We start from the raw sequence: 14,901 nt of genomic DNA on the forward strand, positions 1-14,901 counted from the left end.
AAACAGCTGCACATAAATAAACACTTTGACTGGACTTCTGTCCTGCAGCTGATGTCTGATACTCACCTCAGTCACATGTCTTGTTGAAGTGTCATCCTCACCTGCTGCACCAGCATGTGTGATCATCAGCCAAACATTATAAATGGATGAAGGACTGATCTTATTTTTTCTTTGTGGAAATTTAAATTGACTTTTGATAATCAATAAGCTAACATTAATTTTCTTCTGAAACTTGGTGAGTTGTGCTGTTGTAGGTACAAAGACTACATTGTTTACTTACTCCAAATAGAAAATATATGCGCATTGATATAATAATATATTTATACTCTTCTACTTGAATACTAAATAAATAACAAACCCAACGTGCAATCCAACCCCTCTACAATATACAACCTCTTTATTGTCTTTTTTTTTTCTTAAATTGATATTTTATTGCTTCTTATATTTTCTTATATGTTATTGTATTATATTGTATATGTCCTTGTGTATTCACTATTTATTTTTCTTTCTTTTATGGAACCTCCCAGTAAAAGCATTTGACACGATTGTACTTGTATAACCTGAGTGACAATAAACAACTTGAATTTTCTAACTTTACAAGCTGTATTTATATTAATTTGTTTCATAGATTTGAGTTCTCTGCCGTCTTGAACCTAAAATCTTGATTTTGAATTAGTCCTCAGCTAAAGCAGAGTTATTCCCTGGCTCCAATAGTATTGACCACAATACTAACTGCACTCTAGTCAACAGCATCAAATTAAATGAGAGGAGTTTGCCTTGGTGAGTTGTGTCACTAAAACTTACTTGACAGGGAAAGCTAAGTTATAAAGTCACTCTATAGCTCCAAAAGGGCTTAAGAGGGATTTTCTGAATTTTCTAAGATGGGGTCTTATCAACGCCTCCATTTCATTTCTTATATGTTATCAGGTTGATGTTGTGGTCTACACCCCAGGCCTTAAAACAAGGACATTCCCAAGTCATTTATATTCTGGGGGCAAAACACCTACACTACTGGGTGACATGTATCATGCAGCAAGGCAGATACTGCATGATACAGTAACATATTAAAGAGGATTAAAGAAGAAAAAAATAAAATGAATATCTCTCAGTGCTACGTGTGTAAAGTTGTCACTCAGTGAGGCCTTTGACCGGTTCAATTGTGTCATGAGAATGTACTTAAATCTCATACAGGAGTGAAAAGTGAAAGCAGAGCAGACAGCTGAAAATGTGCTGCACACACATGACTGTCAGCAGCCTCTCTGCTGCTGCTGCATGTCATAAAGAAAAGCTATTAGCTCTGGTCAGAGCTCAATCATGTGACCTGTTCTTGCTCCTAACAATCATTTCCTTTTACAGTAAGAGGACAATACTGTATGTTTTTGTTTGGGAGGGTTCATAAAAGGAGTTTCTTTTGCTTTGCGGCCCGTATTTTAAAAAACTTAAAACGACTTGAACCATTTTAATGTTCACACTGTCGTGTGTTTTAAGCCCACTCAATACTAGATGTTGTGAAATATTATTATAATATCATAATTACATTACTTAACTTTCAGTCATAAAGCTGATTTTGTCCTCTATGACTGTATGTTTCTATACGTTTTGTAGCGTTTTATTTGAATTATTTATCATACAATTTTGTCAACTGATCGATTATTTGATTTAATCGACAGATCTGTAAAACTGAGTTTCTCTACAACCAATCATGCAAAAGCACCACTTTAAATCTTGCGTTTACCAAAGATGTGCTCATGAGTTTCTAAGAAATAAGACATTCAGCATGAAAGAAGCATAAAAAATGACTAATCGAGTAAAGAAACCTTAGTCGACTAATTGACTAAGAGGTTGCAACCCTAGTATTTTACAGAAGTCTAATGTAACCAGCAGGTATATAACACAGTGATATATAGGTGTCAGCGTGGGTTTTCTCCGGGTACTCCGGTTTCCTCCCACAGTCCAAAGACATACAGGTTAGGTTAATTGTTGACTCTAAATTGCCCGTAGGTGTGAATGTGAGTGTGAATGGTTGTCTGTCTCTATGTGTCAGCCCTGCGATGGACTGGCGACCTGTCCAGGGTGTACCCCACCTTCCCCCAATGTCGGCTGGGATCGGCTCCAGCCCCCCCCCGCGACCCCTAACGGGATAAGCGGTTGCAGATGGATGGATGAATATATTTCTAAGTACCAGTAAACCTATAATCTAACAGTATCCACATCGCCATCTGCTGGCTGATTTACTGACTGGTCAGGGCATCCGGTTGGATTTCTTCCTCCCTGTAAATGAGAGCTCCACTAACATGCTTCAATGACATGTTTTCATGATAAATTACAACTGAAATTGTGACCTTCAGAACAGTTTGTTTCAACACCATTACACCACATGCATCAGCTAACGCTCAGTAAAAAAAGGAAGTTAAAATGATGCAGAAAGTCTGAAGGTGATGTAGACTAAGAGGATCCTCAGTTCTCAAGTGGAGAAGATCAGACATGCATGTTGTCTTTGAACTTACTACTTTTCTTACGCATCTATATATCATTTATTTAATCAGGAAGTCAAATTGAGATCAGTATCTCATTCACCAGTGAGACCTGAGTACAGAAAAAATAATATAAAAATAAATAATGGTAGAGACATAAAAACATAATAAAATAGCCAGATTTAAATATATATACATTTAGACAAAAGCATGAGAAGTTTTTAAATAAATGCTTTTTAAAATAACCTTGGCGTTGGTGTAAAAATTAGATAAAAATACAAGCATATTATGTGAAACTATAGCACCTAAAATCAATATAACCTTGTACCAAATTAGTGTAAGCCTGTCCTGAGAACAGGTGTTATGAGTATGTCTTAGACACAGGAGTGACAATAAATAAGGTGGTAATTTTTCATGTATTCCTTTATAGATAAATAGATAAACGTGCTGATCTTGGGCCATCCCACCTTCTGATACAAGACACAATGATGGGTGCCATATGGGTCGTCATTAATACATCCAAGAGCTGAGTGACGGCATCAAGATTTGTAAGGTTAGAGATAAGAACATGTCTAAAACATCTATATTTCAAGTATGTGTGCGGGAATCAGAGAGCAAAAGAAAACCGAACGCAAGTTACAGACACGCTGTATTTTAATGAAAGATTAGGTTAAAATAATACACTTTAATGAAAGAAGCAGACATTAAAAATCACCATAAATATGCTACATAATCCTAATCACACTTTTGCTCTAACACGATTGAGTAAATGTATCTGTAGGGGGCAGCTCCGTGTTAGCCTGTATATACACAAACACATGGAGGAGAGATCTCATCAGCATGAAGTAAAAGTGAAGACATCCCAAACTGTGCAGCGGAAAACTCTAGATGTGAACCCCAAGGCTATAATGCATCTCAACACCATCCAGCTTAAGACATCTCAGCACACTCACACACACACACACACACATACTAAAATGTATACCTACAAGCAGAAGACACTCATACTCCAGATTTAAGAATTCTTGCAGGAGACGTTTACGGGCTTTAACATCACTAATTCAACCTCCTGATTGCCTTTAGCAAAATATGAACAAGTGTAACTGATTTTACCATAAAAAACATGAATTTCACTGATAAAAAAAAAAAACAAGCCCTCCCACTGCTTTAAGCATTCCCATCACTCAGAAATGATCTAAGGGGTTAAACAGGCCTACATACTTTACTCAGCTTGGGCCAGATACGTCTAAATGTGCACCTTAATCTCAAAAAGGAAAACCCCAAATACCTGCATCTGCTGTGTAAGAAGGTCAGAATATTTGACTTGCACTGGCCTCGCCCCCCCTCCCACACAGCGGGGCTGTTTAGCGGCCATCACTCAAACACTTTAAAACCCAACATGCACACGCGCCTGTGTGACTACATGTTCCCAGTCTTTCACACACAAACCCCCCTGCACTCATTCAGTCCATGTCCCAGCACAACTAGCAATTGGGGATAGCAATATCAGCAAATGTGTTGTTGATGTGGTCGCTGGAAAAAACATGAAGAACAGAAAAAGATAAAAAGGCATCACATGCTATTTCTTGGCGAAGCCGTACGAAGTGAAAGTGTGGCACAGCGATGGCTCGTACGCAGGATGAGGAAGCTACACTGGAACCCTTTTTAAGTCGAGGGGATGCAACTTTTGAAAGAAACAAAGTCATGAAGAAAGATGAAGGTTTCCCCGCTCAGTCCCAGCCGTTGTCCTTTATCATGTGGGACAGCTCGATGATGAACTTCCCCTCCTTGTACTTCTGACTCAGCTCAAAAGCTTGTTCCTGCAGAAGGGAGGGACATATAATAAAGGTCATTAAAAAGTAGATTAGAGTATTGCTCAACTCAGACTTATTCATAAACAGACATGCAGCAACCTCCCGGTCTGAGAAGTGAAGCCAATGCTGAAGTACCTTAAACTTGCATTCTTTCTAACAGCCAGCAGGGGGCGACTCCTCTGGTTGCATAGAAGTGTATAGAAGTCTCTGAGAAAATGAGCCTACTTCTCACTTGATTTATGACCTCAGTAAACATTGTAAACATGAGTTTATGGTCTCAATCACAAGTTTCAAGTCTTCTTCAATACAGCATGATGTTCATTTAGTAAATTATGGTCCCATTTAGAGTCAAATAGACCATAAAGCAGGGGATGCTTTAGGGCATGGCTACCTTGGGATCGACAGGTCGCTACCACGGCGTTGTCCGGTCTGGGAGTTGTCCGTGTTTTCGTCTTACAACTTTAACCCTTTCACAGTGTGTTTTCAGTTCATGAAAGTTAATCGTAACATTTTGGTCGCCTAAAAATAGGCTCGTTCGAGATGAACTGCACCTCGCCTGGAAAGTAGACGAGATCAGGCGGCGGCAGCAGCAGGGGGCGGTGACAAAAAGCTGCGATCGAGTCGGACAGTTTCCAAACGTTTCCAGCAGCCTTCAAAGAATTTACAGGATATCAAAGGAATAGTTACATCCTGTTAGATCCAATCTGTAGGCTACTTGTAGTTTGCAGACCACGTTTGTATTTACTTATATTTGTTCGTATATATATATATATATATATATATATATATATATATATATATATATATATATACATACATATACACACACACACACACACACACACACATGTATATGGTATTATATTCTATCCATTATTATTTTATGTCTGCCTTGTAAAGCAATTGTAATTGCTAATTTTGATAAGTGCTTATAAATAACCTTTATTATTATTATTATTATTATTATCAACCATACAAGATGTGTTTGTTAACAGACTAATCCTTCATTGCACAACATGAGACTCATAGCCTAATCTAGCGTTAAATATTACAATTACACAGAAACTTTTGACTTTCTACAACACGTGGGGTTTGTTGTCAAAACTAAGAGCCAATCAGCTCTTTGATCAGGCAACAGCCAGGCGTTTCCGATCATGCCCTGGGTCTTGCAGTCAGTGGAGAGCAATTGCGGCGCCTGGCTCTAAAAACTGTGGCTGCCTTGACCTCATGATGTTATCGTTGCCAAATTGTTGGCAATGGCCAAAATGCCAAACTCAAGGCTTCAATACGACAGTCCACAAACCAATGGGTGACGTCACGGTGACTATGTCCACTTCTTATATACAGTCTATGGTTTAAATTCGTTTTTTTTTTAACTAAATCAGCACTTGTATTTCTAGCAGTGAATAAATGTATTTTTACTACAAAACATTGTTGCATATTGAGAGCAAATGCAATGTGTGCTTCACATCTCTGACATCTGAAACTAGGTATTATTAGCCTATTCCCTCATGGGATTTTTTTAAAATGATGTCATCTGCAACAACATCTTGAAATGTGTAAAGCTGTATTTATACTTGCGGGTTAAGAAGTTTTATGGTGTAGCTTCCAAGTCTACGCACATACCCACTGTAGCTGTAACGTAGCTGACATGCACTTCTTCAAAAATGTGATTACACATCCAGGCTACAAAGATACCATGTGGGCACCACAAGAAAGGTGATTGCTCAGCTTGTGCTGCTTCTGCTTTCTCCTACAAGCTCCTGATGCCGGTGTAGATTGTTGATCGTGAAGACAACATTAAGGAAGTTGAAAAAAGACTCTGCAAGCTTCTGCTTTTCAGTAACACACATCTAGCAAAGCCATCTCCACAGCAAACCTTCTGCTCAGCTCCTTTGCTGTTCTCAATCACGGTAAATAAAGTAAAGTAAACACGGCACATCATAGATATCCCCTGAATGTAAGTGCAGTTTTTCTAAGTAGGTGCGTAACTTAGCATCACTCTATATCACAAAGTGGATGAAAGAAAGTAAACACAGTAAGGGAATAAAAGTAAAGCAGGAGAAGGATCAGATCACCTGCGATACATCCTGCTAATGTTACATCAACGGGCGAAATCTGACGCCGAACTGTAAATCAAAACCTGCACCAGGTCTCTGTGGTGGGAACCATGTTAACCCCCTTTCGTCAATGTGAATGAGTCAGCATTTTATTCACACGTACATGGATGTACTTACATATTTCCAACCCAGCGTGGTGTGACAGTTTTCACAGTAGATGTCGGCGACTGCGTGAAGTCCTGTGAGCAGCAGCCTTTCCTCCGCAGGACCACAGCCGACATTCACCCTGAAACCAGACACAGTGGTGTCAAACAGCAGCTCCTCTCTGATTCACAGAAGGCTTCACAGTAATTAAACTACTCTCCTTACCAAGAGAGAGACTACTGTGAACTTAAACAGTAAAAGGACCTACTGTCCTATATTGCTTCTTTTAAGTGTTAAGTTCATGAAACAGTCATGGGGAGGATACAATTCCATTTAGAACAGAGATTGAATTTAAACCTTTAAGTTAGATGAAGTGCTTGAGTTATTTAAGAGGCTCCCATTTTAGGTTCAGAGTCTGAGTATTTCTGACCCACTAACCCAGAAGAAGTATGACTAAAGCGAACTTCAAGGTTCACTCGAGAGCAAATCAAATTATCTGTTGGCAATGTGGTTTGTGCAAACATGTCTAATACTGGGAATTTGTTTTTCAGAGAAAACCAGACTATTGAAACGATGAGGTGACACACTGGGAAAACAAAGAAGAGCATAGATTCACCAACTTGTTTTTGTTTCTATGATCCACAAAACTAATATAATCTGAAAAGTTTTGATAACAAATTAAAGTAAATACAAAGAAACATTTAAGGAAAGTGTTTTTTAAAATTGTGATGAATATAAAATCAAATGTAACACTTACTGAAGTCACTTTTTACCAGTCTACAAAGTGATTATGGAGATAAAAAATAACCACTTTTGTACATTCAATGTGCCAACATGTAATATTTAAAAACAAAATACTCACACAGAGTTGAAGAGGTAGGCTCGGCCCTGACTGCCTTGGAAAGACTAAGAGACATGGATGAAAAATGAATTAGGAAAAAAAAAAAATTTTGTCCACTTAACATATTGATCAAACAACATAATATTAATTGTATTTTCTCTTTCTTTCCAAAATGTATTCTAACTTTGGTAGGGATGCACTATACCGGATTGGATATTGGCCCGATACCGACTCAAATAGCTGGATCGGGTATCGGTGACAATGGGCCCAATATATTCAATTAAATTCTATGTTATATAGGTTTCCTGTTAATTTTGAAGATTTTTTTGCCAAGTTGTTGGTGTACGATTTATTATTTTAATAATAAATAACAATTCACAATAAACTTCATTTATATCTACGTATTTATTTGTTACATTTTGTTTTACAAAGTTAGAAAAGCGATGTTTAAGTCAAGCCGGATGTTGCCTTACACATAAAAGAATAACCCCAGTCACTTCGACACAGTGAGACATACAGCTTGTTAATTAAACACTGGTATCGGAATCGGTACTCAGTATCGGCCAATACCCAAAGCCCAGGTATCGCTATCGGTAACTGAAAAACTGAAAAAGTGGGATCAGTGCATCCCTAAACTTTGGGAGATCTCTTAATTGTTTTATGTCAGTCCAGTTCTTCCAGTTTTGCTACTTTCTAAAGCTAAACTATGTGAGAGCCATGAGGCGGTGTCTGAGATGATTATTAACAACAAAAGAGTGGCAGCATACTAACTTTAGAAATTAGATCGTCATGGTTGGCCAGATGGGCGCGGCAGTGCACACAGCTGTAGCGACGGTGGCAGGAGTCCAGGTAAGCCTGGAATGTCTTGGCCTTTGTCAGCTTCACCATGTCTGAGGAGGAGGAAGAGGGAAGAAGAGGACAGTATGGTAGTTGTGCATGTGTTACTGATTCAGCAATACAGGCTAGGACTCCTAAAACCCACTGGTTAACCATACATGTGAATTAAGGATTTTTGTTTTGATTACATTTTCAGCTATCAGTGAGGAAGTGGAAGATATTAGACACAGACAGGTTTTACATCAGCTTTTAACACATCATCATGATGCTGGAACTGATCAGACAACATTCATTTTGATAATTGTTCAGACAAGTATTTACCAATTATTTGCTGGTTACAGCTTTACAAATCCTTTGCTGTCGTTTTTATATAATTGTGCTAAGTGAAGTGAGTATTAAGATAAGGTAAGACATTATGAGACAAAACTCTGGACCTATTGAGTGCAACTACTGAGTTTGACACTTTATTGACCAAGTTAAATTAATTAAAAACTACAAAGCCCATTTCCACCAGGAAAAGAAAAAAAGGATGAAAAGTTAGGAAGCAAGTTAAGTCAAAAGTACTATTATGACATAATAAGTCTCAAAGTTTTGAAGTCAAAATGATGGAGTGTGATTTACAACCTTTTTATGTTAGTTGTAGTAGCCTGGTATTTTTTATAGTGTATTCTAATATATTATTTATATTGTGTATTCTATAGACATTTATCTCTCGTGTTGATATGTACATTTTATTCACTGTTCCTCCTACTGCATTTCCTGGAAAACCTGCAGCTGTAGCACAATAATTCCCCAATTTGGGATCAATAAAGTACATCTATCTATCAATCTATCTATCTATGATTTGTTAAAACCTTGACTTGGTATCTCATAATTTAGACTAATCATTTTGACAATGTTTCATAGCATTTTATCATTTCAACATTTCATCTATTTTTTGTTTTCCTATAGCAGAAATGGGCCTTCACAGCATCAGACAGATTAATCTATCAGAATTAACTTTATTGGTGGGATGGCCTGCACTGGCAATCCGTAGGCTCTCCCATTGGTACATCCTTATATATAAGGTAATTCTGGGTCTGCTCTCACAATACTTAAGTGTTTTTATTATGGACAGTATTCACTGCGTTCACAGGACTTCTTTGTGCTCTCTGTCCCAAAAGCTCGGACAAAAATTGGGGAAAGGGCTTTTGCATATTCTGCACCCTCAGCCTGGAATTTGCTCCAAAATGACCTAAAAATCAAGGAGCTGGTATCATTAAATATTTTTAAATCTAAAATGAAGGCTTTAGAAGCAGACTCTATGGCATGCCAATGATTTTAGCCCCCTTGTTGTTCAGCTGACTCCCAGAAAAGTTCCTTTTTTGTCCCCCCCATTTGTCTTTAGATAGTTCTCTTTTAATGCAAATTTTAGTGCTTTTAGTGTTTGTGAATTGTATTTTATCTCTATTTGTGTCTGTGTCTGCAACTTTGTGTTCTTGCTGCTGACCATCTTGGCCAGGTCTCCCTTGGAAAAGAGTTTCTTAATCTCAATGGGACTAACCTGGTTAAATAAAGGTAAAATAAAATTGGCCAAGTATATGTGTGTACATGTACAAGGAATTTTATTCTGGATTTTAAGTTGCTCTCAAAGTACTTATGCATAGTTCCAACAACAACAACTTACAGGAAGAGATACAGCAAGTTTTTTCCCCCAGGCCATCAGACTTTTAAATAGATAATTCATACGACACCTTCTCACACAAAAATATATCTTATACTGTATATACTGTATATGTTCTTAATGTATATGTTCTTAATATGCCCTTGTACAAAGTATTTCCTTTTATAATTGTAATATAACTTACTATTTTAATGGAGCTTCCCAGCAAAAAGCATTACACATAAAACGATTGTACCTGTATAACCAGCGTGACAATAAACATCTTGAATCTTGAATAAGTAGACAAACAAGGACAACAAAGCTGAACAGAGGCAGGTTAAAAAAAAACCACAGAACTAGTATGTACATGTAAGTAGGTGAAAAAATAGGTGTATATGAAAATAACAGAATGGCAGCCCTGGTAAACAATGTAGCTGTAATCATGTACATATAGTCAAACTAACATTTGAGCATGTAATGTTATATATGAACACACCTATTGAGTTTGACACTTTATTGACCAAGTTAATTAATTAAAAACTACAAAGCCCATTTCTACTAGGAAAATAAAAAAGGATGAAAAGAAGGAAGTTAAGTCTATTATGACATAATAAGTCTCAAAGTTTTGAAGTCAAAAATGATGAAGTGTGATTTACAACCTTTTCATGTTACTTGTATTAGCCTGGTATATTTATAGTGTATTCTAATATAGTCTTTATATTGTGTATTCCATAGATACTTATGCATAGTTCAAACAACAACATCTTACAGGAAGGTATACAGTAAGTAGACAAACAAGGACAACAAAGCTGAACAAAGGCAGGTAAAAAATAAACCTAGAACTAGTATGTACATATAAGTAGGTGGAAACATATGAAAACAACAGAATGGCAGCCCTTGTAAACAATGTAGCTGTAATCATGGACATATAGTAACATTTGAGCATGTACTGTTATATATATTAACACACATTAGTTGCTGGCAGGCAGATAGGTTAGGAGGACACAGGTTAGCAGGCAGCTGCTTCCTGGTTAATAATAGTTTTTGCACAAACAATCCTCCAAGCCTCATTACATGCAAACCCCCTGCAACGTGTGCTGCGCCATTATTATGCACTGTCCAACACTAATGACCGTCTGTCAGTCGCTAAATAATGTGACAAAGGGCCTGATGCATCTGTCAGCTGCAGGACAGCTCGGCCACTAGCTCTGAGCTAGCTTTCCTGCTAGCTCAGAGCTAGCTCCGCACCGTCACAACACACAGCAGCAGCTACCAGCAGCAGGTCAGATGCGCATTGCAGGATGTCTGTGCACTCACCTGATGCTACCGGAGCTCCTCTCAGTCTACACAGCTGGACAGATGTGACTGACAGATGAAGATCATCTAATGAAAGCAGGTAACAGCAGGTCAGCTCGGTCGCACCGTCGACCACGCGTTGACGCTCGGACAATAAAGACAACACAGACAGCCTGCTGCTGGTTGTTGTTGCTGCGGAGCCCCGGTTACTAACCGCGTCTTTCTACGTTAAAACCGGCTCTCAAAGCTCCTCCACGGCCTCCGGTAAAACTAGGAGCAGGAGTCCGACAGTGCTGGCAGGCTGACAGGATGGCAGGACGGCAGCGCGGCGGCCCAAGCGGGAGAAATATGTGGTTTGTTTATGAAAACACGCAGAAAGGAGGAAGTCTGAAGAGTGCAAAACAAATCCCCGTCGACCAATCACAGGCGGCCGGTGACGTCGGGAATGTGGGTCAACCAATCAGAGGCGACTTCACATGAGCCCCTTTATGGCTATCAGTGTGTGATTGTTGGTACAGTCTGCCCAGTTATGTTAGCTCTTTTTTTAAGTTTTCTTTCTTTCTTTCTTTCTTTCTTTCTTTATTTGTTTATTTATTTATTTATTTATTTTTCTTTCTTTATTTTTTTTTCTTTCTTTATTTTATTTTTCTCTCCATTTTTTTTTTTTATCCAATTAAAAAAAAATAAAAACATTAAAAAAACTCCTCAACTGGCTTCATGGGCCATGATGCCTCAGCATCACCTGGGTTCCTCCTTCATCTCCTCTCTCCTCACTTCAATGATTTCCTATAGATAGAAAAGGGCATAAGCCCTGAGCTATCAAACCGGGCTCACGAATTTACGATTATGATGGTACAGTCTCATAAATGCTGTTATAGAGGGGTTCATATCCCCCCCACCACCAATATTAACCCATGATTACATTTAACTCCAGTTACAGTCCACACACCACATACAACCACATCATCCTTTTTTTATCCATCATCCTCCTTTAAAACTTCCTGTTTTTATCCATCACCCTATTAAACACCATCCTTTTATCCATCATTCTTTTACTTCTATATATCTACCTATATATATTTATTTTACTTTATGTTTTTATTCTTTTTAATCTTTTAGCCTTAATTTGATTTGCACCCTGACTGACAGCCAGCCACCCCCACCCCTCTCAAGCGCGCACACTGTACACAGTCACATGATATTGATCTTGCCCAGTTATGTTGGCTTTTTTAAGTTTTCTTTATTTCTTTATTTTATTTTTAATTTAATTTGTATTTTTTTATTTATTGTTCTCTCCCTTTTGTTTTATTCATATTTCATTTTATTTTATTTTGTTATGAGGAAAAGATAGAAAGAAAAAATATATATATCTATATCTATATCAATAGATATAGATATAGATATATATATAAAAAACAAGATAAGAAAAAAAGAAAACTCCTCAACTGTCCGGGCATGGGCCATGCTGCCTCAACACCAACTGGGCTCCTCCTTCATCTCCTCTCTCCTCCCTCCAAGGATTGCCTATGAATAGAAAAGGGCAAAAGCCCTGAGCTATCAAACCAGGCTCACAAATTTAAGATAAGAAGAAGATATCCTGCTGTTGCAGACTGATCATGTGGCTATGTGACAAGATTCAGGTGTATATCTTTGGACAGGAAGGACAGGGATGTGGTGTGGTTGTTGTGGTTTCTTGGTTTATTTGTATTACTGTCTCTGAGGCTGTGTTTGCTTTCTAAATGTGTTTGTGTTGTATGCAGGCCTACAGCCAGGAGGTCCAGATTCCTCCCGCACAGCACCATCAATCATAAAACTAAACAAACTCTGCAATAGATTCTCACATCTAAAAAAAAATCAAACAGTTCACATTTTATTAATTCATTTATTATTAATTTAACTGTTCAGTTATATTTTCTGTAAATGTATCACCTAACACAATGGTCTAAATGCTGTTTGAAAAGCAGGGCTCTTAAGAATTATTTTAGTTATTGATTAATCTGTTGATTATTCCCTTGGTTAATCATTTGATCTATGAAACGTCAGAAAATAGAGAAAAATCTCCATCACAAGTTTATGACATCTTCATATGTCTTGTTTTTACTTACCAACAGTCCAAAACCCAAAGATATTCATTAACAATCATAGAAAATTAAGACAAACAGCAAATATTCACATGCACTTTACTATTCAGTTTGCCATTTTTGCTTGCAGAAATTGTTGCAGATTAATTTTCTGTAAATTGAGTAATTGATTAATTGATAAAAGTTTCAGCTCTATTTAAAAGCTTTTTTTTTTTTTCCTAAAAACACTACATTTTTAAGGTATTTAGTCCCAACATGTGTAATATGTGAATATAACCCCCACTTAATGTCAATAAACCCTCCAGATTTAAAAAAATATCCCTGGTGAAATACCCTCTGCATGTTTGTTCAGAGGTAGCTCCGGCCCTGGTTGTCAATTCAGTTCTATTCAATTTATTTTTATATAGCATCTAATCATAACAGAAGTTATCTCAAGATGCTTTTCATATAGAGCCGGTCTAGACTGTACTCAATAATTTAGAGACCCAACAAGAGATCCCCTTTAACGGGTAGAAACCTTGGGTAGAAACCTTGGGTAGAACCCGGCTCTGGGTTGGTGGCAATCTGCCTCGACCGGTTGAGATCATAAGAGCCTTATTTCTCAGCTGGGTCACTTTGCTCTTTGAATCTACTGTACTAAAGACCTCAGTCTGCACTGATCCACTTATATTCCATTAACTCACTTGTCACACTGCAAAGCACGGCCAAGCAGGTCAGAAAAATGCAGCCTTTGTTTCACCAACAGACTGGTTGATTATTATCACAGCGGTGTGGCTGGACTTTGACCATAGCCTGGGAAAGCAAACACACAGGTGAGGCTAACTGCCCATGTAAACCCTCCGTTTATATGTGCCTTTATAGTAGATGAGTGCCAGTATTAAACACAGATGCACAACACAGCCTAGATACTATTAATGACACTGTGCTCTCCTAGATGGATATATCTGTGGTACCAATAACTGTACCTATTCTTTTCATTTCCAGCACGTTTGTGTTCTTTTCATCTTAATACCACAAAAAAGAATATAAAAGCATAAGTGAATTATTCCAGATCATTTAATTCCAGAGCTTATTCAAATCAATCAAATGATGTCAGAAAATAACATCAGACACAGTCAAAACAAAGTCACGTTCTCTTATCATGAGAAATGGGATCTCAGGTGACGTGGTCCAGCTGGTTAAATATTCACTCCAGCTACAAACACTTCTGCACCATCCTAGCACCACTTTTTCACCAACGGACAACGGAAATAAAACAAAACTCCGGACTACCAACAAACATGAATGCCACCAAAATCTCCCTTCTTTCAAAACCCAACAAAGACCCGACTCCACCAGCCAGCCACCGTCTCATTTCACTCACAAACACAGAGACAAAAATAGAAGAAGCCTAAGTAAATGTTTGGGTCACAGACTAGAAAGGTGATTCCTTCAATAATCCATTCAGATCAAATGTTTTTTATTAAATTGCTCATCCAGTAATACATGCAGACTGTTCAGTTTAATACATGATTCATCTCTCCAGCAAACAGAAACCACCACAGTGTTCCTTGATGCAGAAAACACTTTTGATGAGATAAATTTCTATTTGCCACATTAGTGAAATTTGGTTATATGGAGAATCACAGAAATTTCGAATTATTCTATGAACTCGATCAAATCCACTACAGCCCACCTATCCCACAATGCAACTGATCACATCACATCTCAGG

General features: G+C 37.8%; 1 protein-coding gene across 1 annotated transcript; it reads right to left on the bottom strand.

Annotated features, from left to right (window-relative positions):
- Nucleotides 1–3,105: 3,105 nt before the first annotated feature.
- ypel3 (yippee-like 3) lies at nucleotides 3,106–11,569 on the bottom strand. The gene is made up of 5 exons (XM_037793270.1): nucleotides 11,130–11,569; nucleotides 8,105–8,223; nucleotides 7,355–7,398; nucleotides 6,526–6,634; nucleotides 3,106–4,294 (listed from the first exon to the last, which is right to left on the bottom strand). Exons 2-5 carry the CDS (start codon nucleotides 8,219–8,221, stop codon nucleotides 4,205–4,207), a joined length of 360 nt encoding a protein of 119 aa, XP_037649198.1. The 5' UTR covers nucleotides 8,222–8,223; nucleotides 11,130–11,569; the 3' UTR covers nucleotides 3,106–4,204.
- Between the last annotated feature and the right edge of the window lie 3,332 nt (nucleotides 11,570–14,901).

Source organism: Sebastes umbrosus, chromosome 14, assembly GCF_015220745.1.
Source record: "Sebastes umbrosus isolate fSebUmb1 chromosome 14, fSebUmb1.pri, whole genome shotgun sequence".
In the NCBI taxonomy this organism is placed as follows: domain Eukaryota; kingdom Metazoa; phylum Chordata; class Actinopteri; order Perciformes; family Sebastidae; genus Sebastes; species Sebastes umbrosus.

Excerpts from the sequence above, each read along its gene's own strand:
- ypel3 (XM_037793270.1), bottom strand. The coding sequence starts at position 8,221 with ATGGTGAAGCTGACAAAGGCCAAGACATTCCAGGCTTACCTGGACTCC. Across the intron at positions 6,635-7,354 it reads GCCTACCTCTTCAACTCTGT|GGTGAATGTCGGCTGTGGTC; the intron begins GTGAGTATTTTG and ends GTCTGGTTTCAG. Across the intron at positions 4,295-6,525 it reads CCACGCTGGGTTGGAAATAT|GAACAAGCTTTTGAGCTGAG; the intron begins GTAAGTACATCC and ends TCCCTTCTGCAG.